General features: G+C 33.8%; 1 protein-coding gene across 2 annotated transcripts; it reads left to right on the forward strand.

The window, feature by feature from the left end:
* LOC132547064 (uncharacterized) lies at positions 1-26,031 on the forward strand. 2 transcript variants are annotated; one of them, XM_060210817.1, is made up of 12 exons: positions 1-620; positions 1,236-1,285; positions 4,795-4,963; positions 5,578-5,681; positions 6,963-7,167; positions 7,982-8,028; positions 9,624-9,726; positions 10,047-10,178; positions 11,717-11,897; positions 15,345-15,521; positions 19,229-19,380; positions 23,655-26,031. In XM_060210817.1, exons 3-12 carry the CDS (start codon positions 4,912-4,914, stop codon positions 24,047-24,049), a joined length of 1,548 nt encoding a protein of 515 aa, XP_060066800.1. In that variant the 5' UTR covers positions 1-620; positions 1,236-1,285; positions 4,795-4,911; the 3' UTR covers positions 24,050-26,031. The 2 variants fall into 2 exon arrangements, with proteins under 2 accessions (XP_060066800.1, XP_060066799.1); XM_060210816.1 differs by lacking the exon at positions 1-620 and adding an exon at positions 648-703.
* The last annotated feature ends 211 nt before the right edge of the window (positions 26,032-26,242 follow it).

Raw genomic sequence — 26,242 nt, forward strand, 5'->3', positions numbered from 1 at the left:
GTTTGTGACGGGAGAGTCACTTCACAAAACTTCACAAAATCTCCGGGGTTAACAAAAGACAGCTTTGACAGACAAAGAAAACAAGTAAACAAGCTCCTAAAGAAGAAAATTTGCACTGACTTCATCACATTCGATGACATCAAGTACCCAAAAGATTTTTTACCAGACCAGGTCCACTTACAGACACCCACATCAGATAGAAGAAACACAGGAATCATCAAGTATGGCAACAGGATCAGAAGAATTTTATGCAAACCAACTGCATAATAAAATAACCAAAACAGCCCTTTTCAGGGCTACACAAATGTCTAGAAAAGTAACCATTGTTTTGTATACATAAAATATACGCTCTGTCGAAAAATATTGCGTCTTCTCGCCTTGTGTTGTGATAATAGCCGGAATCGCATGAAAGGAACGTTTAACAACACCCTGGGAAGAACGGTTGTGACAGTCGTACACGACACAAACGTTTACCATAGCTGAAATAGCTTGTTTAGTTTGTCCAAATAATGCTACCACGATGAATATTTATAGAAATAACTTTGACCTACAAGATGGCGGACGGAAGCATTATGGGTAGAGTTGTGACGTCACGAGACTAGGAGTTTTTTAACAGACTGGTAAGTTCCACTTTTGGTGTGAAGTCGACGTAAGAAGGAAAAACACACCTGAGGTTATTCGTTTGCTATTATGATACGAAGGGGTAGGTATTTAATGGACGTTAGATTCGAAATAATTTAATTTTGTTTATTCTGCTGTGATGTTATGATTACTTACGTATTTATGAAATGTTTTTAGATCTGTACGTGATACTCGCAAATATGGAACTCTACTCAAATATTTGACTTTTTTTCAAAAAATGGAAGTGAACACAAACTATTTAAAATAAGAAATATGTATTTATGACATCTTTACGAGTTCGTATATTTTATATTGTGAATCATTTGACATCTCTATATATAAACGAAGTGATCATGTGACAATAACACAAACATTACGTCACATTTGAACATTGAAAAGTACGGCTGAAATTAATAGTTTTTGGAGGTAAAAGGCTAAGGTTAATGAGAAAGTTTGCGAACTTTTATTACATGAAGAAAAATATTATAAAAATTATGTCATTTATTTCTATAACTGACCTGAATATAACAGTCATTCCATTTTGTGTACACCTACCTGTTGAAACACGTTACTATTACTAAATCTTTGAATGCCTTTCTGTGTTCATTTTATAGATGTGGAAGCTGCTGACGTAACAAAACGAAGCATGAAATGAAAGCTGAAGGTATTTGTGAGATGTCAAGAAAAAATACAAAATTCAAGCACTGGTTTGAAAACTTCAACAATTTTATTCAAAAAGTGTTCCAGTTCGGGTAGCATCACTTTACATGTACATAGTCATTTAAGAAATGTATAACATTAGGTTTTATGTGTTTATAGTATATTATTTAAATGAAGTACAGTATGATGTAAGGAATATTTCAGTTTCTGATATGAATTTGAATGCTTTGTGAACAGATATAAATGTTTAATTTAATTTCCAAATACAAATCATGCGTCTCAATCAAAACTGCATAAAATGTTGAATTTCATTCCACATACAAGTCATACATTTCCATCTAAACTGCAGTTGTAGTAATTGATGCTATAAAAGGACAAACTCAATAAAAGCTGTCAAGAACAATGAACATTAGGACAATATTACATAACAGTAGCAATTCACTGACATCACGTCAACAATTCAATCATGTCTACTATGCCAAGCACAGGGACAACAAAAACACACACTGGTACCTAACACAATCAGCAATGTAAGAGAAAAAATAACCATTCACTCTCTTGTTGGTAAGATAAGGTGACCCCAAACCTCAAGAAAAAATGTTGCGAACACAAGGCTTGTGGTAGCCTCCTCTCCAAGCATGACTGTAAATGTACGTTGTCTTGCGCACATGCTTGTCTTGGTGAGCAGCCAATGTACAGAAATCTTTGCAACTTTGAAAGAGTTTCAACAGACATTTACTGACTTGTTTTATTATTTCAAACATTCATCTGCAAAAGTTCAAACTCTTGAAAATATCCAAAAGGTGCTAGAACTTCCAACACTGAAAGTCAGGGAGGTTTACCAGGTTCGATGGTTATCATTTTTTGAAGCACTTTCCTCTGTTCAAAGAAGTCTCCCCGCCCTCCTCACATAATTCGAGGGAATTGATAAAAGGAAAGATCCGAAAGGTGATGGTATGGCTAGGAAAATTTGTACTTCAACACTTGTGGCAAAATTTGTTGAAAATTTAATGAAAATCTATCAGATGGATTCCCACATACATACATTCTAGCTGTGTATGGTGTGTTGAGTATGCACCCAATTTCAAGTTTATGTAAATTTGGTTGTTTTATAAAAAATAATGAGGGCGAACACCAGGTCCGGTTCCAGATGTTTATTAGGTTAAACCCTAAAGACCCTACAACATAACATACATAAAACACATAAATACGATCCCTTACAATACATTAAATATCACACGTAATATACATTACAGATAATATCACAGTGGTAATTATCTCAAAAGAGAGTTTAATTGTTCCACAATGTACATGGATACCTACTTATATTATATAAATACAAATACTTAGTTCAACATAAAAAAAGGAATATAGCGACACACTATTGCTACGGTACGTTACACGTTATTTAATCATTTAATAGAACATTATTTAATAAACAATATTTAATGTGAAAACCTACCCCAACAATGGGTCAAGGGTCCTAAAGTAACATAGGGCTCATTATGATCGTAGACAAATGACTGATATCATTGGGATCGTAGATGATTACTGTAATTAAAACAACGCATATATAAATAGTTACACAGTATACGGGTCATTTTATATTTACTACAAATATATAAAGCTACCCATTTCAAACCGACGGTAAGATCGGCAGTATTATTAGTGTATACAATACATGGATTTTGATAAATTAATAACATCATTACAAATGATGTTAAACAAGATATATAATACAATAATCGATGTTTCAAAGCAATATATAAAATATGACTTACAATTTACGGGGCAAGGTGTTCATAATCTGGACGGAGGTTTCAATCGTCCGTAATGGTCAATGTCCCCTTTGTCCACTGAAAACCCGCCAAATACAGACAAAGACCAAAGAACGAAAACGAGACAATAACTGGACATACGTAGACACACTACGTCACATGGGCAAACTAAACATATAGACGCAACATATATACATACATTTATAACGATCACAGACGACGCGGAAATCCAAACGGCGCGACGCTAGACAACGGCGGCCAAAATTACCTAAAACTTAACCCTATTACATTTAGGCCAAGGGAAACAGTTATGTGAGTGGGGAAATGAAAAATTGCAAGTGCTGATTGACCAGTTTGGAACAGAGAAGGTGCATGAGTGGACAGTGAATGGTATGGATGAGAGAAAGGTAGTAGGACCCTATATAGAAGGAGAGGCAACGAAACAGGAATGGCAGATGTGTAAGCAAGTAGTGCTAGCAGAAATGTTTCCGAGAGACGTGATGGTGGATCTCTGGGCCTCTCATCCATCAATACCACAAAGAAAAATTTCCAAATTTGATAAGGTTAGCTGCCCTTGCACTCACCAGTCCCACACATACAGCTGATTGTAAAATATCTTTTGGTGTTCAGAATTATATCACCACAGCTGAAAGGGCAAGCATCTCCCCAGAGACATGTGACAAATTAATGCGTGTTTGTGTGAGTGGGTCAGAGCTGGGTAAGTTTGACTTTGGAAGGGCAGTCCAGCTGTGGAGGATTAAAAAAATGAAGAACTATCTTCTCTGTAAAATGAATAAATAAAGAAAATATAGTCATAGGTTAAAATTATGTCTTTATTTATCATTCAGAATTGTTGTCCCATGGTTTTGAAAAATGACCCCTACTTTTTGGGCTAGATGGGCCCAATGACCCATGTAAATGCAAAATCATCTGAAGCTCTGCAATAGTATGAAAATTCAGATGCTTCTGGTGCTTGAAGAACAGGGTTATTTTGTCTTCAGTTTTTCTGTCTGTTGGCATAGGTAGTAGAAATTCTGCTAACATTATGATTCTGATGTTGGGTTACAAAAAAAAACAACAATCATTATATGAAGAGTGGTGATCTGTGAGTCTCTTGTTAAAATCTTTCATCAAACATCAACTAATATTAAATTACAAATGTTATCCTGATATATCAAACATTTTTGGATTTAAAGATATCAGTATACTGACCACGTTGATGGGGAGTCATTGGTTTTACAGGTACTCTTTGGAGATTTTACTATAAATATATAAATATAAACTTTATTTATTTTACAACAATTACGAAACAAGTTATGTCAACATATACTAATCACTCTTGTTGGCCCGGATGTAAGCACGCGAGGGGTCTTATTGTGGGAGGAAACCGGAGTACCCGGGGAAACCCCACGTGGTCGGGCAGGTGACCCCTTACCTTTTCACGTCCGTTCCGGGAATCGAACCCCGGTCGGCTAGGTGAAAGGCGAGTGCGTTACCACTGTGAAGAAAAGCTGCAAAACTGGGAGCCAAATGATGACCCTCTGAGGGAACATGTGAGTTGGTTCACAAACTGTCACACACATAATAACTTTGAGCAATTTACTAAATTTTCCTAACAGTTTTTGGTACTACAAGTGATGAAATGGACAGATGAGTATTCAAAAGGATAGGAAGGGGTGAGTACTCTCTATCCACATAACGTAACTTCAGATTAAGCTCTCAAATTTGCTTCCAGGGATGTCCCAGAGGAGCAACCACCATAATTAATTAAAGGGACAAACACTTCTGTCTACATCAGTTCCTTCGTTGGTGTTATTGCTGTCCAGGTCATTGAGGACATATTTTTCTCAGTATGCCAGAACAAACAGCAGACCAGTTCGTATCTGGTGGTTTCTATTTAACAGGTAATTTCCATTCTCACAACAAACACCAATAACTGACTGTATATTAACTGCTACCGTGTTAATGATATTATCACAGGCTTTACTCAGTGTTCTTCTGTACATCACTTTTGATTCATTTAGACTTCAATTTTAAAATCTAGCAACTTAATATTTTCCAGGTCATCAATTTTCATATTTGCAAAGACTGTATCAAAAAAATTAAGATAACATACTGTACATGCAGAATAAACTGTTCATGTACAGTCATTTGTTTCTGGCATCCTGTAATTGCCAAAATCAGTTAAAACACATATTCTTTACTATGACAAGTAAGGAAACCTAATTCAGAAAAGCTGTTATTACCTCTTCAGGACTACAACTGATGTAAACCCTCTCAGTATTTAGATTTGATAAAAACAGGTTTCAATTATTGATTTTTTTTTGTAAATATTGTTTTTTTTTAGTAAAAACTTGACCAAATTGTAATATGAGTCATTGACTCAAATTTGTTATCAAGTATAAATAAAGACTATTATTATTCATTGTTATTATTTTCAATTAGAATGATACTTGAAAACTTCCTTGAAGACATCCTTATGACAATCTTCTGCATAGACACTATTTTTTATTGATAGGTGTTGATATTCACTGCTCTAAATGTAAAAAAAAGCTGGAAGCTGGGCAGTCAGACAACAATTTCACAGTGACAAGGAAGAGAGATCAAATTGATCAAAGACAAGTAAGCAGTTTTGTGAACCACTCAGCATGATCAGGTCTATATTGTAGGTATATAACAGATTATAGAATATTTCTAGGTCTCTTATAGACTATACCTAGGTCTCTGTTATAGACTATACCTAGGTCTCTGTTATAGACTATATCTAGGTAGGTCTCTGTTATAGACTATATCTAGGTAGGTCTCTGTTATAGACTATATCTAGGTAGGTCTCTGTTATAGACTATATCTAGGTAGGTCTCTGTTATAGACTATATCTAGGTCTCTGTTATAGACTATATCTAGGTAGGTCTCTGTTATAGACTATATCTAGGTAGGTCTCTGTTATAGACTATATCTAGGTAGGTAGGTAGGTCTCTGTTATAGACTATATCTAGGTCTCTGTTATAGACTATATCTAGGTCTCTGTTATAGACTATATCTAGGTCTCTGTTATAGACTATATCTAGGTCTCTGTTATAGACTATATCTAGGTAGGTCTCTGTTATAGACTATATCTAGGTAGGTCTCTGTTATAGACTATATCTAGGTAGGTCTCTGTTATAGACTATATCTAGGTAGGTCTCTGTTATAGACTATATCTAGGTAGGTCTCTGTTATAGACTATATCTAGGTAGGTCTCTGTTATAGACTATATCTAGGTAGGTCTCTGTTATAGACTATATCTAGGTAGGTCTCTGTTATAGACTATATCTAGGTAGGTCTCTGTTATAGACTATATCTAGGTAGGTCTCTGTTATAGACTATATCTAGGTAGGTCTCTGTTATAGACTATATCTAGGTAGGTCTCTGTTATAGACTATATCTAGGTAGGTCTCTGTTATAGACTATATCTAGGTCTCTGTTATAGACTATATCTAGGTCTCTGTTATAGACTATATCTAGGTAGGTCTCTGTTATAGACTATATCTAGGTAGGTCTCTGTTATAGACTATATCTAGGTCTCTGTTATAGACTATATCTAGGTAGGTCTCTGTTATAGACTATATCTAGGTCTCTGTTATAGACTATATCTAGGTAGGTCTCTGTTATAGACTATATCTAGGTCTCTGTTATAGACTATATCTAGGTCTCTGTTATAGACTATATCTAGGTAGGTCTCTGTTATAGACTATATCTAGGTCTCTGTTATAGACTATATCTAGGTCTCTGTAATAGACTATATCTAGGCGGGTCTCTGTTATAGACTATATCTAGGTCTCTTATAGATTATACCTAGGTCTCTGTTATATACTATACCTAGGTCTCTGTTATATACTATACCTAGGTCTCTTGTGTTGACAGCCTACACAACCTGATCCACATGTAGAGAGACGTATGCTGCTGCAGTCCATCCAGTGTTTCATACATTTGTGTATATGTTGTCAGTCTAGACCTGATCCACATGTAGAGAGATATATGCAGCTGCAGACCATCCACCATGGAAATCACAGCTCAACTAAACCAAAGGCACAAAGGAAACATAGATTAAAGAAAAAAAATATTACAGGTAAAAGATAGATCTCATCTCTAGTATAAAATATATGTATACCTGTTATTTATTAGGGTCTGTAAGTGAATAAAATTCTATATTGAATGTATGATTTTTTTTAATCCACATAACATTATGAAACTTCATAATAGCTTTGATACTTCTAAGCCCCAGGTATATTAAAGATGTCCAAATTCTCTAAGAATCTCTTTAAAAGTCCCTGGTCTGATTAAAGGTTATCAATTTTGTAAAATATCAGAAAAAAATCCATGAAATAGATACCTTATGTTGTTGTACTATATGTGGTCCATAATAAATTGTAGTCTCAGGGTTGTATATACATGGACAATCTAGCCCACTTAAGTTACTTGTTGTTGTATCATCCTGGTTTCCAAGACACCTCTCCTGATAAACATAAGTCATTGTATACAGCATTTTTGTATCATCCTGGTTTCCATGGCACCTCTCCTGATAAACATAAGTCATTGTATACAGCATTTTTGTATCATCCTGGTTTCCATGACACCTCTCCTGATAAACATAAGTCATTGTATACAGCATTCTTGTATCGTCCTGGTTTCCATGGCACCTCTCCTGATAAACATGAGTCATTATATATGACACCTCTGTGTTATTGCAGTTCCATATTATAACATTATCTAACTTTTCCTTCCAAGATACATGTACTTAATTTAATACTAATCTGCAAAGCCCAGATGATTACTTAGCACTACAGACTATCAAGTGCAATAATAGGCAAACACTATTCTGTGTATCTTGTCTATATGATATCATAAATGTCCCTGTGTATATATATTGTTTTATTTTCCAGATGGATGGCTCAATAAAATTTTACTGGTGATGCTCAACATATTTGTGGTGAGAGAAATATCAAACATGGTATAGCTTATCAAAGTTGACACAGCACAAGTCACAAAACAATATGTGATGCTGTACTGTACTTGTACAGTACTTTAAGTACAATCTGAGGTTATCTATTAAGGTAAATTAGGACTTTGTTTCTTGTCTCTGAAGTTAGATTGTTGTACTTAACCAGCCGATTGTCTGTACTTTGTTGTAAGCCTGTTGTCATCTGAAGAAGGCTTACAGATGCAGGTGCTCTTCTGTCTAAGCAATGTTGTGTTATGATTTATAGGCCTTTCATACCTACTTTGATTTAATATGGTTATGATTAAATATGAAATGGCCCCTTGCACTTATTTGCAGCAGGCCATTGATAAATATATCTGTTGTTCTCAGAAATATATCAAGTTTTCCATTTTTTGTGTATGTGTGTGTGTGTGTGTGTGTGTGTGTGTGTGTGTGTGTGTGTGTGTGGGTGTGTGTGTGTGTGTGTGTGTGTGTGTTTGGGGTGTGTGTGTGTGTGTGTGTGTGTGTGTGTGTGTGTGTGTGTGTGTGTGTGTGTGAAATTATGAGTCCTAGCGAGGATGTATATGGCATTCAGTTATGAAAAATTTCATTCTCTCATCACAGATCATGTGAGATATTGTGATATTATTATCAGATAAGGGAATGAGAGATGAGATACCAGTTTGATGTAATTCAAGGATTAAATGTTATGTATCATCATTGTTAAGTAGTCCTATATGTTGATAAGGCCAATTAGTACTGATATGTTTGTATATATAAAATGTTAATCAAATCAAAAAGACATCCTTAGTACTCCAGGGGTTATGATCAGTTTCTCTCTTTAGTGACATAACTTTGGAATTTTGAAGATTATGGTGAGAATACTGATTTGAGTTATAATGTAAAGGCAAACCTCTGATATATCTACTTCCATCCAGATCTCAAAATACAATGAGTTGATTGTTTACATCATTTTGATGTGAAACCAAACGAAACAACATGTTGTGTTCCTAATCATATTTCTCTCATGTATGTAGACAGTATTGATATTTGATATTAAGTTTTGCATCGAAGGCAGAATTTTTTAAAAGCCGTGTGCTTATTGTTAGTTTATTCATAAATATGTATTTAATGTCACTAGATTATATGTTTGGGGATTAATGTCTCAATATCTTATTGCCTACTGTAAACATATATCTTTTATCATTAATCTTATACAGTGTTGCACAGATTGTGTAAATTATTTGTTGTTTTGTTTCTATATAGCATTAATCACTGATACATAATTTCACCACTACACTTATTTGCTGAAAAGTGATAAAAATCTAAGAATTTAAATGTAGCAATATTCAGTCTGTAGCAATATTTTTCCTTACAGAACCAGTTTGAATATTATAATGTGCATGTCTACCAGTGCTTATAGTTAGATATTTTAAGTACAAAGACATTTCATTCATTTTGATATTTGCTTAATTGTGGAATTTCAATATAGTGCATTTACTATAGACTCCTCCTATTTATTTATTTACCTATTTTTTTTTTTTGATAAGGCCTAAACAATAATGCTAATAAATTTTTAAAATATCATTGATTTATTTCCCTAGATATTACCCACCTGTTTCACAGCCAGTTTGACAGGATGCCTGTCTCCACACTACATCATACATGAAAATGGATTGTGTTGTGGTGTGACATCATGTGAAATTGGTGAGTACAGGAAAAATATATAAAGAACAATGAAAAAAAATATATGTAACCTTTATACAATGTTTGTATTTCAGTGAAAAATTATCAAAGATAAAATATTTTCCATTAAATTGGGATACTCTGTAATGTAGATACTAACTTGAATACACAACTTTCAATGATAAAATAACATGAATCAAGACAACAACAAATTAGTAACCATAAGATATATAGAAAAAAGTAACCACTAATTTTTACCAAGTCACTGCTAAAGGTATAAGACACTGTCCACTCTGAATTTACTGTATTTTTAAAAATGTCTTCTTTTGTTTTTTATGTAGATTTTGAAGTGTTGGTTTGTGAACAAAATTATGGCAATGATACTTGTTCTCGTTGTAAAGAAGGGAGTTTCCTTCTAGATGCAACAACTTCAGAGACGGTCACACCCTGTGTCAGCCCTTTGTGTGTAAAAAGTATGTTGCATTATTAGCCAACTATGGTCAGATGATGGGCTATTCAAATTAACCTTTGTCTTTGTTGTGTATTGTTAACAAATTTTTAATCACAATTTCTTAAGAAGTAGTTTTTCAAATTACATTTGGATGTTTATGATGTGCTGTGTCCTGTCCTTTAATATGTCTGTCAGTCCTTGAACAATTTTCTTATCACATGGTGGGCTTAAGTATTGATCATTTAAAAATTTCATATGATTATTGCCCTTATTCTCTAACTGTGCATGTTCAGTTTTGACACTAATAAGAAAAAAGCAAATGTAATCAATTTAAAAGAAGAAAAAAAACAGGATTAGATCCAATTGATATAGAACTAATAAAGATCCTATTGGTGGGCAGAGATCCCTCTATGATCTCGTTACATTTAAGCTGTTTCTGTGCTCACTTCAAATTTCGCAGTCACTACTAGAGGTAGTTCAGGGTTAGTCCTTTGTGTATGAAGGTTTTCTGGGAACAGGGCTGGAAGTGCTTACTTTACTAAGAACTGTAAGGTTTGAAAATTAGTATGTAGTCATTTATTTGCTGCTGTCTATTGTAGGAAATGAGTATAAACATGTTTTATGACTATCAACAGAGAAATACGATGGTATTGTTTAGTAGGATGATGGTGACTGTTGATCTGCTGACTCTATCACTTAATATGTGTTAATATCACTCTTTCATAATACTGTTTTTTTATTGAATACACAAGTTATACATATACTTATGTTTTGGCAACAAATTGTACTCAATTATGTATATTTAACCCCATTTACTTGTTTTCTTCTGATTTTCCCATTGTCTTCATGGCCCAGAAATTGAGAGTAGAATCAAACTCCATCGTCTTATTGTCATTGTAAACAGCCTGACCCAAACCAGACAATTTCCAACCATGTTACTATTTTAACTAGTCTTGTTTCTCTTACAATTTTAATTGTTGGAATATAGCCAGAGATGGCACATATAACTATTGATAAGATATTGGCTCCATGTGGTTAACATCAACATTAAACATGGGTAGTGGTTTAGAAATTTTCCTTAATTAGCATTGATTCAGTGTGATTTCTTGCCTGAGATGTCAGCATGTATATTGTCAAAGGGCAACAAAGTTTCACTTCACTCTCTGATTATTCCTGTTATTTTGTTCAAATAAATGTATATTAATTTTTGCAATTAAAACTAATTATAACACACGAGGTATAATTTTGAAAAGTGATAAGATATGATTTGATTGAAAAAATTGAAATCTGGTCTAAATTTTAATTCTTTGTTTCCAATTTCCTGACCTGGATGTTTTTCAGGGGCTGTTTGATTTTGTGTCTTATATAAGAGCTTAACTCCCTAATTCTCAAGATAAATCTTCAATGGGGTAGATAACGTTTTAATTTACTCTTGATAATTCTACAATGCATTAAAACTACAGCAAGAACAAAATCGATGATTTTTTTTGTCGAAAATTTACTCTTTATTAAAGATCTGACTGAGTAACATTAAATGCTTCTTAAATTAATCTTTTACAGATGTTACCATAGTATCGAAGGTGAAGTCAACAACTATAAATCCACGTGCTTGCCCGCAATGGTGCAAGTGTGACCTCAAATATCAATATTGTGGTACAGACCCATGCAATTGTGAGAAGAAGACCTGTTCCTATGGGTCAATTCTACAGCAGGACTGTGGATGTAGACCAATCACACCCAGGTACTCAATAACATTAGGGGTTAAAGCAGTAGGATTTATCTCCCTTTCAAATTAATGTAAGGCTTCAACATGTAGAATTGTAAGACAAAGTTATACCTTACATACAATCATTAACCTTGAAGGGAATCAGTTGTACATGAAATATAGAAATCTCATTTGCTGTGCAAAGCTGAATTTTCTGATCCTGAGGTACATATACTGTTATGCAATATTTGTCACATTGTGGTATATTGTAACCATATTGTAGTCATATCTAAAAACCTTTCTAGTGCATAACCTTTGAGAGAGGGAATTCCGCTTAATTTCAGTATTTAAGAATAAAATTACATAAAATCAAATAAAATCCTACTTCCTTGAACCTTCATTACTTAAATACACCCAATTCAAACTGATTGTTTGGTCCAGACTGTACATATATTCCCTGTAACATTATCCCTTAAATAGCCTGTGTACCTTAAACTAAAATGATATATTTCCCCTGTAATTGTTGAAGAGGTGTCACACTTGCCAATATTTACCTTGACACATGACTCTATCCGACATTAGTCAAACGGTTGTCTCCCTTGTGTTGATACCGCTTTCTGTTGGGACATTATCAATGCTGACATGATACAATACCAGAAGGATTTGTGGTGCTATCTGCTATGTGATGTCATGAGTATTTTATTGGACATTTCTTATAAAATTTACATTTCACTTTGTCATAGAAAACTCGACCACTGTTCAAATGGAAAACTTTTTTTGTGTGTGTAAAACAAAATTACAGAATGGCACATATTAAGGGAGAGGATACCCTACATGAACTAGCTAAGTGGAATCAATACTTGTGTTTATTAATTATTTTTTTAGGGAATTGGATTTGTAGAACAACATACAAGGATAATAATATTAATCAACATTTAATTATCATTTGAAAGTGTTGAAATAATATGAACATAGCCATTTTACTGTCATTCTCTGTGACTTGCTCTCTGCATGTTATATTTTGTTGTACTAGGGAATTTACAATGTCTTGAGTGATAAATTTTACACATTTTTAGCCCACCATTATCGTCCGTGGTCCATTGTCCGTCTGTAAACAATTCTGATGGATCTTTCTCAAATTTCATATGTTGGTTCCCCTTCGTCCCTAGTTGTACATTGTACCTTTTTTGGACTAATTCGAATTCAAGATGGCTGACAGGTGGCCATCTTGGATTTTGGAAGTAAAAGTTTGTTACCGCTATTTCTTGGAAAGTGCTTGATGGATCTTTCTTAAATTTCACATGCAGTTTCCTCTTGGTCCCTAGTTGTGCATTGTACCTTTTTTGGACTGATTCAAATTCAAGATGGCTGACAGGTGGCCATCTTGGATTTGGATTTAAAAGATTGTTACCGCTATTTCTTGGAAAGTACTTAATGGATCTTTCTCAAATTTCATATTCAGGTTCCCCTTGGTCCCTAATTGTGCATTGTACCTTTTTTGGACTGATCCGAAATCAAGATGGCTGACAGACAGCCATCTGGGATTTTGAGAATAAAATCTTGTTACTGCTATTTCTGAGGAAGTACTGGATGGATCCTTCTGATATTTCATAGATATTGGTTTCCCTTGGTCCCTAGTTGTGCATTTTACCTTTTTTGGACTGATTTGAAATCAAGGTGGCCCAGAGGCAGCCCTCTTGGATGTCGACAGTAATACAGCACAAGCATATTGTCCATTATCCACCTGTAACTGACTGCTATCTGATAATACTTTGGGATCTTTTTCAAATGATATTCGCTAATAGGTGCTTAATAAAAATATCTTGTGCCATCATCGAGTACATTCAATGAAGACCAGTTCATGAACATTTACAACACCTGTAACAAACAAAAAAAATAAACAAATCTTCAAGAACTGAAAACAAATCCTTAAATGGTGGGCGCCAAGATCCCACAGGGATCTCTTGTAGTAAAATTCCATACATGGAAATTATCAGTTAATCAAAACTAAAGAACATTGATAAAACGGACTGATCAAGGAGTATACTATTTGATACCTCATTCATTGACAATGTGTGTTCATGGTTGATCTCTACCTGGAGATTTCTTCTCTTGGTTTTCAACCAATTTCTTTTAATCATGGTAAAATAAATTACTTTGACATGAAGTTGTGTTTTCCTGCATAGAAATGGGATTTTACTGTATTTGGAAGAGTTACTGCCCTTTGTTGTTTTTGTGTTTATCAGGTATGAAGTTAATCAGTTTTCAAATGATTCCTTTCAAACTCAGTAGGCTTAAATCACCATGACATGAAGGCATGTTTTCCTACACAGCAGTTTCATTCACATTGTTTTGAAAGAGTTATTGTCCTTGGTTTTATTTTAAACATTTCTATGTTATCCGGATATCATCTCCCACATTACATTTCATTCACATTTTGCCTGAGATATCATTTGAGCAGGGCATTTGATTCTTACATTCAGAGACAGCCACAAAAGAGGAAGTTAGGCGAAATTTTGCTACAGAAAGCTACTCATTCCTAATTCTTGGGTTGATGTCACCCAAATTTGATCTGAAACATTATTAGGGAGTGGCAATGATTAAGTGATCCTGAGACTGGCCTGATCAAATCTCGTTTTTAGTTTGGTCCATTATCCAGCATAACTCATCTTGAATAAATAGCCTGAACTACTTTTCAATTTTCATTTACAGTAGACATTGAGAAAAAAAAATATTCTCAGTTTAATTTGTTAAGGAAAAGGAGCAGATGATATGCTATTTTTCAGCCTGGTCAAAAGCTTCAGCATGGTAGCCACAGTAATAATTATGAAACATGATTGTACAACTGTTTTTAATATTTCAATAAACAAAAGCCATCATTTATGTTTTTCTGATACTTTGACTTCTAGCAATGTAACACCACCATCAGCAATTGTTTTGGTCTGTCTATTGATTGTCAGATGATGTATGGCTCTCTTGTTATATAAATCTCGTTTTCTGTTTTTAAACTTGTTTAACACTCAAAGCATGTTGAAATTGACCTCATTGACAGTTGAATGTTTCAAATCTTCAATTAAATTACCCCGGTATTGTTAAAATAAATCAATGATGAGCAATTTTAAGGTAATCATTTTTAGTTTAATTTTCATAATTTGAGATATTTGAGGTAACTAAATTAGTAACTAAAAAAACAAACAAAGTGTGGAATTCTACTGAAATTCACAGACTGTAGAATTTCATTTTACTGACAACAAATAAGTTAGGAAACAGTGAGTAAAGCATGGCATGGGAAAATTTCTTTGTCATTTTCATTTGTTTCGTTGACTAAAGTTTCTTTTTTAAAAGAAGTCTCCTTTAGACTTGATATTATGAAAAGAAAAGAAACCAAACAAGACATGAATTTTTATTTTATAGTAAAATTGAAAATTTTTACCTGTACAATCAGTCTTAACAGTACGTTGTGGTCATAATTTATCATTTCAGTCCACCAAAAACTACTCCAAAAGATATTATTCCAGTGACAACGAGAAAATCTGTGACCTATGAGATTAATACACCAGTGAATAGCAGTGCTTTGTCTGGGTATACCACAACTCCAGTTACTGTAACTTCAGGTGTACTTATCACCACTGAAAGTCCTGACAATCAATCTTCTGGAGTGTAAGTATACCGTAACCTCAATTAGTGTAACTTCAGGTGTACTTATCACCTCTGACAATCAATCTTCTGGAGTGTAAGTATACCGTAACTCCAGTTAGTGTAACTTCAGGTGTACTTATCGCCACTGAAAGTCCTGACAATCAATCTTCTGGAGTGTAAGTATACCGTAACCCCAATTAGTGTAACTTCAGGTGTACTTATCACCTCTGACAATCAATCTTCTGGAGTGTAAGTATACCGTAACCTCAATTAGTATAACTTCAGGTGTACTTATCACCTCTGACAATCAATCTTCTGGAGTGTAAGTATACCGTAACCTCAATTAGTGTAACTTCAGGTGTACTTATCACCTCTGACAATCAATCTTCTGGAGTGTAAGTATACCGTAACCTCAATTAGTGTAACTTCAGGTGTACTTATCACCTCCGACAATCAATCTTCTGGAGTGTAAATATACTGTAACCTCAATTAGTGTAACTCCAGGTGTACTTATCACCTCCGACAATCAATCTTCTGGAGTGTAAATATACTGTAACCTCAATTAGTGTAACTCCAGGTGTACTTATCACCTCCGACAATCAATCTTCTGGAGTGTAAATATATCCCTAGAAAAAAAAGGGGGGGTTGTCAGATTTGAACCAAATTCAATATAATAAGATCTTGGATTAGTTCAATATTAGTCAAAATCTGTATCCATGTTCAATGTTCAATTTCTTCATTTCCATTAATTTTTACTGTCAAATTTCAACCAGTTATATTGCTGTGGCTTTCTATGAAAAGATCCTAGATAAGTTGGTATTGGTTAACATCGGTCCATACTTTCAAGTTTATAGTTTATATCGGTAAGATCACCTAATATCAGAGTTTGATATTTGTAAAAAAAATTAAATATTTGTCTGAGTTGAAAGACTTTAAATGCTAATACTTCTGTAGCATGCACAGAGGAAAGGCTACCAAGTTTATTTAAATGAATGACCTTGAACAACTTTCAAGGTGCAAATATGTAAAATCTTTAAACAACTTCTTCTCAAATACCAAAAGGCTCAGAGTGCTAATACATGGCCTGTGACATGCTGGGCGCCAAAGTTTGTTCAAATGAATGACCTTGCCCACTTTAAAGTCATACAGATAATTTCTTTGTTTCTGTCAAATAATTTAGATTTTTATCGTGAATTTTGAACCAAATTTGGTTTATTGGTTTATATTACAATGTATTGATATTTCAGATGAGTTCATTATTGGTGAAAATACGCCAATATTTGTCAGGGCAGTATAATTAATTGACTAGGGAAGTGATAAATCAGATGTTTATACTAGTTTGTAAGTACATATAGCATTATACTTTGATAACTTATTTGTTTCTTCACATTAAAACCATTTTGTTCACCAGGTTTATATTAAATTTAGTAATCTAATCTAGCATCACTCATTTATATACAGTGGCGTTTGCTGGCTGCACTCTCTGTTGCTAAGTGGCGTTTGTGCTCATGTTGTAATCCAGCATGACAGAAGAGTTCCAATATGTTGTCGTTGCTTCACTGGCATGAGTCTACAGCTAGGCCTACTTCATCATTCATTATATAATGTTATACCTTATTATGTTTGTTCCCAGATGGATGTGAGCACGTCGTTTCCAATCCATTGCTGAAACTAGCATTCCGAGATGAAAAATCTGCTCGGATCACATGTCCCATTATTACTAAAATCTTACGGATTTAAGTTACAGGTGGTGGATATTACATACAACATGCCTTCTACTTTCTATATCATTGCAATAACGAAGACACAGAAAATAAATAAATATAAATTCTAATTATTTAACAACATATGATATTTACAATAGCTGACCCTAGCACACCTGTAAATTGGTTACTCTGGATGGGGTTTATTCTGATTGTAAGCATATACCAATATCTTATTCATACACACACTGCCCCACCCATTCCCTTGGAACGTTCATTATATACTCTATAAATATTAGAACCTTGTAAATGAGTTCATACTTAAATTGGTAAAGCAATACAGAGAGTTGAGGTAGACAGTCATGTTCTTTGTAAGTCATAGTTGCAATACATCCACATAGAGATAGTAAAAATCTACATTGTCTTTAGTGGTGTAATACATGTTTGTGCTGTAACATATTTTTTATTCTATTTTTTTGTATTCCTGTCCCTGGAGTTTGGTTCATGTAATAAAAACCGTTATATTTGATATTATTTTTGCATAGTAATGCCTCTAAAAGTCTGTATCAAAATGCTAAAAGTATCGCTCAGTTCAATGGTATTTTTGAAACTTTGCTTAATTACAGTAATTTCAAGTTCATGCAATTAAATCATAGTTCTCTTTTTTCTTTTCTGAGATATCTGAAGAAAGCAAAAGAATGGAATGAAGTGTTTCACAGTATTCTATTTTACACAGTGTACTTCAATCATTCAGCGACAGTATTTTGTGCCCACCATATAAACAGTTTTTTGTCAGAGATATGGTTACAGAAACTAATGAAAAGTCACTTACAAAATATACTTTGTCAAGGTACATGTGATTTACCCCTGGTACAGTTTAGATAGTCTGTCACCAGGAAAAAGGTTGCTTTTAGCTCCAATAATATTACACTTAGCATTAGAAAATCATATATTTAGGTTATGTTTATTTATAAATAATTTGATCAAAAACACAAGTTTAGGCAATCAGGCATATCCCAAGTAATGTTTCCATCAGGGTAATGCTTAACAGGATAGAATAAATACATATGTGTTTGTCCATTAAGTTTTACTTAGTAATACATAATACAATTCCCAGGATAATCTCCAGTCCAAGAATTATATAGATAACTGACTATAGACTTACATATATCATTTTTTTTACAACATTTGTATTTTGTAAACCCAGAAGTATTTAATTCTTTAGTGTTGTGAATATTTGTCGATATTAAACGTTATGACTAATAAGTGTAACATTGGATTTGCACAAAAAGATAAAAGTCTTATTACTCCCATGCCTTCTAATTAACATGGATGAGGTAACACAGACTTTCATATAAGTTTTTTTTGTACATACATTAAGTTTTAAATCTACCAGTATTCAAATCTGAACAAAAGCATTACATGTATATGTAAAGGTTCATATTGTATATGATAGTAATAATGAGTTGGTACCTTAATGATGTTGCTCCAAGTATGATTTTCAAATTTCTGCAATGGCTGTTAACTTTCTGTACATTCAAGAGAACACCTGCATGTTAGTGATCATGTATATAGTTAAACACATAGGTATTCTTATTCAAACAATTTAATTTATTGAAAATTGACTTTGTTATGACCTAGGAAATTGTGTTTACTAAACAGATGTTACACTTATGAAGCTGAAGTGGCATTTTTACATTACAATATACCCTTATGAAGCAAACAATATCATTAATTGCTACCAACTGATGTAAATCTGGATAAAATATACAAGTGAATTTAATATCAATGTAATTTTACCTAAAACCAAAAACTATGAGGATCTCGAGCAGGAATTTTCCTGATTTCTCAAAGCAGGGTAAGGTATGTGTTAACTCCCACCACCAAACCCCCACCTGCCATATGACTGTTTACCTTTGCGCAACCCAAAATCGCCACATAATATTCACTAAGCTTCATCTAGACAATATTCAACACAAGTGTAAGTATAAAGTAATAAGAGTGCTCAACATTCGTATGTTGCAGGGTCATTGCTGTTATCGTCATCATTGTTATCGTCATCATTGTTATCTTCAGCATTATAGGTATTGTGATATTTGTGGTGCGAAGAAAAAAGAAAAAAATGAAAAAAAAGAACAAAAAAGAAAATAAACCTGTACCCAAGGGCAGAGCATCAGGTTTGTATAAAAGTATTTTTTTCTTGAATTTGTGAAATTTTACAACTGATGTTGCTAACTTTGTGTATGATATTTATTTCATGTGGGTCAATCCACCAGGCGAGAAGATGCATGTCGAGTATAGGACAAACATTTTAAGAAATCATAATTTTGGTCCTAAGTGTATGTCATTATGAGGTTCAGGTGTGCCATATAGAAAATAATACCCAGTAGATAACTGACTACCATATTTGACATTATAAGCACACGCCCACCTTAATTCAGAGAAAGAGGATAGATGTACTAATGAAAACTTAAAAAAAAATTCCATACCTCACTAATCTGTCAATACAATCTTCAGTTTTTGATAGCTACATCAATGTAAAATAACGAAAAAAAATGTATTTTTTTAACCCAGATTACAAATAGAAATTCATCCTTGTACATGGTTTTATTTAGCACACCACTGTTGTATTTTTGTAAGCCTACAGTCCACTTATTAGGTCAAAGAGGATAATAACATTTATAAAATCTGTTAAGTGAATATTTTAATTAACTTCTGCAAGTCCTCAATGTTTATAATTATATAAAGGAATTCTTGTGTTAACATCTTAAAATGACCTAATTCTATAATACAAAATTCAAAATAAAAACTCAACTTTCTCATTAAGTTGTCCATGTATATATTAAGTATAATTTTACATTTTAGTTTGTCATCAAGGTCCTTTTTGTCCATAGTTCATCCAACTGTCTTGTAAGAATTCTAAGCTTTTGTGCAATATTTCTCGTGATCGTTCAAAAACTTTGAGACATTTCTGAAATAGTTCTCTTGAGCATGCCACATTTTATGTGTTATCATACATTCAAGGTGACTACCGACTGCCATTTTGTAATCATTTTCAACTTCTTCTCAAGTTCTAAATGTCTCATTGAGCTGAAACTTACCTGAAATGATCGTGACATGATCCTGACCAAAGTTTGTTAATTTCGGGTTTGTGCGAAATCCATGGCCAACATCTTGAGAACACATTTTTAGCCCACCATCTAATAGATGGTGGGTTATTCAAATCGCCCTGCGTCCGTGGTCCGTCCGTCCGTAAACAATTCTTGTTACTGCTATTTCTGGAAACGTACTGGATGGATCTTTCTCAAATTTCATATGAAGGTTCCCCTTGGTCCCTAGTTGTGCATTATACCTTTTTGGACTGATCCGAAATCAAGATGGCTGCCTGTCAGCCATCTTGGATTTTGAGAGTAAAATCTTGTTACTGCTATATCTGAGGAAGTACTGGATGGATCCTCCTGATATTTCATAGATATTGGTTTCCCTTGGTCCCTAGTTGTGCATTTTACCTTTTTTGGACTGATTTGAAATCAAGGTGGCCCACAGGCCGCCATCTTGGATGTCGACAGTAATACAGCACACGCATATTGTCCATTATCCACCTGTAACTGACTGCTATCTATTGATACTTTGGGATCTTTTTCAAATGATATTTGCTAATAGGTGCTTAATAAAAATATCTTGTGCCATCATTGAGTACATTCAATGAAGAACAGTTCATGAACATTTACAACACCTGTAACAAACAAAAAAAAATCAACAAATCTTCAAGAACTGAAAACAAATCCTTAAATGGTGGGCGCCAAGATCCCTCTGGGATCTCTTGTCTCTTCTCAAGTTTAAAATTTGAAATCTTAAGTATAAGGGTTATATATTCAGTATGAGTCCTTGTTCCACATTTTGGTTGCATGGTTGCTGAGTTTTTTGTTGTCATCCAGGTCAGATTCTGAATGTGATCAGATTTTGATGAAGATCTTCAGCTGTTATTTTGAATTTTGATATGTTAAGTTGTAGTTTGTTGCCACTAAGTGGCTGAAGGGATTATCCTGAACATGTTACAACATGATTCATTGACAGTTGTGATTACAACTAAGAATAGAAAAGATCCGCCCAATGCCAACAAAACTGTTTGTGCCAGGATTGTGTCGTGATTTCTAAATGTGAAAAGTACTACAGTATCAGTTGATGTAGATCAAGTTCTAGTAAAATATTCTGAGGGCTGGTTGTTTTGAAGAGGTGATTTTTAAAGCAAAATAAAGGAATCATATCTGTTTACTTTGAAGACTCCTCAAAAAGATCCTAACTTTGGACAAAGGGTTTACCTTGGACAAAGGTTTTTCTCTCATCATGTTCTTGATTCTGTAGTGATATAGTGCAGTTTGGTATGACAGTTTGTGACTGTTGATTATAATAATTTCAATTATTTTTTCAATTTTCTTTTTCAGGAAATGACCAGGCCAACTCTCAAAGCAATACTTCAAAGCCTGGTGACCATGGAAATCGCATGACACCAAGTACATATCAGCTTTAATACACATTATTCCCAGCTTCTAAGTGGCATTTATCACAATGCCTATCATTTAATTAGCATTCAGTTTAGGTTAAAAATCAAACTGAGGCAATCCTTTATATGCAGTAATGATGTTTCATAAGCATTCGTATACTACAGACTTTTTCTACTCGGTCAAATGGTAATATCATAGATACTGTAAGACATTTATGTTAAATACTGTATAACACTGCTGTGATGTCAAGCTAAATGATTACTCTTCCATCAAGGGTCTTAAGGACCTTGAACAAATTGTGAATTTTGTGACCCCAGGATCTCCTATTTACCTAGAGGAAGGACTTGGTTTAATTTACTTGATAGATTCGTGTATAGAAATCAGAATCTACGATATCTCCATTTATATAAGACTGATGAAACAAGTCTTAAAATTTTCATTTTAATGAACCATTTAATCTTGTCTGGATATCTTCTCATTCAGGTTTTAAGAATGTACACAAGATACAAGTGAATAGCACCTTTCAATAGAAATCTGGTCTCAATATTGAAAAACAGCACCAAATCAACCTAGACATTATACAAAAATATTAGAAATGTTCCTGATGAAATAGGAATGTCACAATTGTTTTTATTAATTTTTTTTAATGCTTCATGGTGAAAATATAAGTGATATTTTCACTCCTGTGATATTAACAAATCTTGATATTTTTTCTTATTTTTGACCAATCAGATCACTGCATTTGCAGTGAAAATATAAGTTATCCAAGAATACATTGTGAACTTCTAGAACAACAACAGCCCTATGGAATGGTAGGAAACTCACTTTTCATTGCAGTATTTTATATAGTAATTAACTGGATACTAGTTTGATGATCTGTGACTAAGATGCGAAACATTTGAAATACAGGTGCCAAATTTAAACTAATGAAAGGTTTGCAAAAATATAATAGAGTATATTTAGTGTTTCTTGATGAATAAAGATACTATTTCATCTCGTTGGGTGGAAACTTCAACATTTTTCACTGTTGCTCTTCTTTTTGGACAAAAAATTATCGAACTTCCACCCCATTTGATGAATTATAACTGTTTAGCATTCATCAAAAAACAAATATCCTCAGTATTAAACCCACTCAAAAGCTTCAATGATTTTCTCATTCTTGTTGAAATATTTGACTGCAGTACAAAATTCAAAATCATTTGGAATTCAAAATGCAGAAGGTCCTTTTATTCTCATAAAAAAATATGAAAATTCTTTGTCATCAATATTTTCTAATGGTTTGGATGTAAGCATGCCACAGATACATTCAAGGTGACTAGAGAGCCATTTTGACTTCTTCTCAAGTTCTAAATGTCTCATTGAGCTGAAACTTACCTGAAATGATCGTATGATCCTGACCAAAGTTTGTTAATTTCGGGTTTGGAAATCCATGGCCAACATCTTGAGAACACATTTTTAGCCCACCATCTAATAGATGGTGGGTTATTCAAATCGCCCTGCGTCAGTGGTCCGTCCGTCCGTAAACAATTCTTGTTACCGCTATTTCTGGAAGCGTACTGGATGGATCTTTCTCAAATTTATAGGAAACTCACTTTTCATTGCAGTATTTTATATGGTAATTAACTGGATACTAGTTTGATGATCTGTGACTAAGATGCGAAACATTTGAAATACAGGTGCCAAATTTAAACTAATGAAAGGTTTGCAAAAATATAATAGAGTATATTTAGTGTTTCTTGATGAATAAAGATACTATTTCATCTCGTTGGGTGGAAACTTCAACATTTTTCACTGTTGCTCTTCTTTTTGGACAAAAAATTATCAAACTTCCACCCCATTTGATGAATTATAACTGTTATTCATCAAAAAACAAATATCCTCAGTATTAAACCCACTCAAAAGCTTCAATGATTTTCTCAGTTGAAATATTTGACTGGTCATTTCAGATGCAGCAGAGCGATATAGAGTCGAGGGAGGAGTTTATATAAAAAAGGCTGGAAATGTCTCTTTTTCTAATGGTTCGGCTGTAAGACAGAAAGACTCAAAGAGCAGTTTTGAGGATGAGAGTATTAATGAGGTAACTCCTCTTATGCATCAAGGGGCTGACACTACCAGGTGCAACAGTGACATTGAGGAAGGTACTCCTGTCCGATCAGGTAATACGGATGAGAATGAGGATAACTGTACTTCTGGTTCTAATGTAGAAGAAGACGCTTATCATCAGACAAACACTAAAACTGTTTTAACAAATGATTCAGCTGATGCAAAGTCAAAGCAGCAAGCCGGAGTGCAACGCAGGGATGAAGTGACACCAACCAAAACGTTCAAAGGGTTTTTTTGAAAATAATTTGGTCTGAAAGACTCATAAGGCCTTGTTTATTTTAGAGGGCTGCCTCCTCGACATATACTGACCAAATGACACCAGTCTTTGGGTACATAGCTTTAAATAGTCAGAGAATAGTAGAGCTGAAAAAGGACACTTCTACTTAACTTCTTCAATAGAAGGCTCACTACTTATCTATCAACCATTGTACTTATATTTAATTTCTACTATGGAAACAATTTGGATCATATATGTAGGTTTCTTTTCTGTCAGTTTGTCCTTCTGTCAGTCCATCTGTCTTTCTGTCAGTTCAACCATTTTTGTTTTGTCTGATGAGGTGAAATTTGGTTTGTAACTTTGATTTATGCAGAAGCGACAGATCAAGCTTCAGTGTATTGTAATAGTTTAGAAACGTTACAAAATTTCTTAACCAATAGACCTTGACGCAACTCTTAATGTAATAACGGCGCTAATGTAATAATTGTTACATTAAGCGTTGCAACCGTTATGCTTAATGTAATAAACTTATCTTTATTACATTAAGAGTTGCAATTGTTAAGCTTAGAGTAATACAGAATAAATTATTACACTAAGCGTTGTGATTGTATTTAAATTACCACTAATCTAACAATTTTTATACTGTTACGGAAGTGCACTGCGTGTAGATTACAAGACAATGTAGCAATAATATACTATAATGGTGTATGTTTCCGTCAAGGTTTGGAGGGGCCGAGGTGTCGGTGGTCGAACTGTCTAGTTGCGCCCTGTGATCCTTGTATCATATCACCTCCTAGGTTTTGAGATCTGTGAGGAGACTAGACTTCCATGAATACAATATTGCAATGTTATGTTATGCAGTGTTGATCATTAAAAAGATGATAAGATTATGTAATTTGATCGCGTGTAAATTCTTCTTAATCTAAAAGGTACAGCCAAAACCTGTGACCTTCCAAAAAAAGCGAATATTTTTTCAAACACAATATGTTGGTTTTAAGAAATATTTTGATGCATTTTGACTACAAAAGAAGCTATTTTCGAAAGGCCTTATTAATGCAACTATATCTTAGCAACAACATAACAAAGGAGCAACACAAAGCAATAACCCTTTGATTCCGTGACCTTGAAAGTTGGACCAAAAAAGGGTGGTGTTGTATTGTCGACAGCTTAAGTCATTCGCAGATAATATCATAGGTACATGGCATGCATGGCAGACACAAAACATGTACCCAACCCATTACCCACACCGTTATACTGATTCCAGGCCATTCAGTTCCTTGCAGTATTAATGTTTTCAGGGGAAAGCTGCAAGTACCATTTTAAACGTCTTTGATATGACACGGCTGACAGGATCATCTAATGTGTATGCATAGAAAAAGTGAGGTAACTGGCATTTTAGCCACATGCAAGGTTTGATGGCATTCTAATCATTAATCTTATCACAACTGAAGCTATCATCGGAAAACAATGTAATAAAAAAATTATTTATTTATATTATATATCATATTTTACCAATATCATATGATCAATGTTGTTAACCATGATTTCTCAGTTCATGCACTGTCTTCCATTTTCCATGTGTAAATGTTTTTACATTTTATAATTCCTGTAAGTTCAACTTGTGGGATTAAACTGAATCTTGTCTGAAATGAGACTGAGATGGTCCTTACCAAGGGTGGTTATTTTCAGGCAGATCTGATTCTAATCTGGCCATCTATTCCACCATCTTGGAAAACATTTTAAACTTCTTCTTGGTGCTATCAAGCTAGAAAGTGGTAGGTACAAAATCAATCATGACTTAATATCATTGCCAGGTTTTTATCTCCTTCCAATTATTTGTGTTTCCTTTGATAGAGAGTTTCCATTAGTATCTTGTGTCTGCTTCATTTTGATGTGTCTTTAATGTATTCTGTTGTGAAATCTCATTTACTCTATTGACTCTATTGATACCGAAAATGTATGTAATTAAAATGCTTTATATGACCAATTTTTATATTTTCATATCAGTGAATATTAATATAAAGCTGTGATTGAATGAAAATAAAATCAATTTTTACTAAATGTTTGTTTATTTAAAACGTTTGGTTCCAGATACTTAATCACTGATAGATGACAGAACTTTTTTTCAATTTTTTCAACATTCTTGTCGACAAACAGCTACATTAGTATAAGATAGTTGACTCCACCTTGAGAAATGCTCAGTTAGGTACATGT

Source organism: Ylistrum balloti, unplaced genomic scaffold (genome assembly GCF_031769215.1).
Source record: "Ylistrum balloti isolate Yb309-2 unplaced genomic scaffold, AGI_CSIRO_Ybal_v1 Utg369932, whole genome shotgun sequence".
NCBI lineage: Eukaryota > Metazoa > Mollusca > Bivalvia > Pectinida > Pectinidae > Ylistrum > Ylistrum balloti.

Bases quoted from the DNA above. Each gene is read 5' to 3' on its own strand.
- LOC132547064 (XM_060210817.1), top strand. From the start codon at position 4,912: ATGCCAGAACAAACAGCAGACCAGTTCGTATCTGGTGGTTTCTATTTA. The intron at 4,964-5,577 runs GTAATTTCCATT...TTTTATTGATAG, and splicing joins TGGTGGTTTCTATTTAACAG to GTGTTGATATTCACTGCTCT. The intron at 11,898-15,344 runs GTACTCAATAAC...TTATCATTTCAG, and splicing joins TGTAGACCAATCACACCCAG to TCCACCAAAAACTACTCCAA.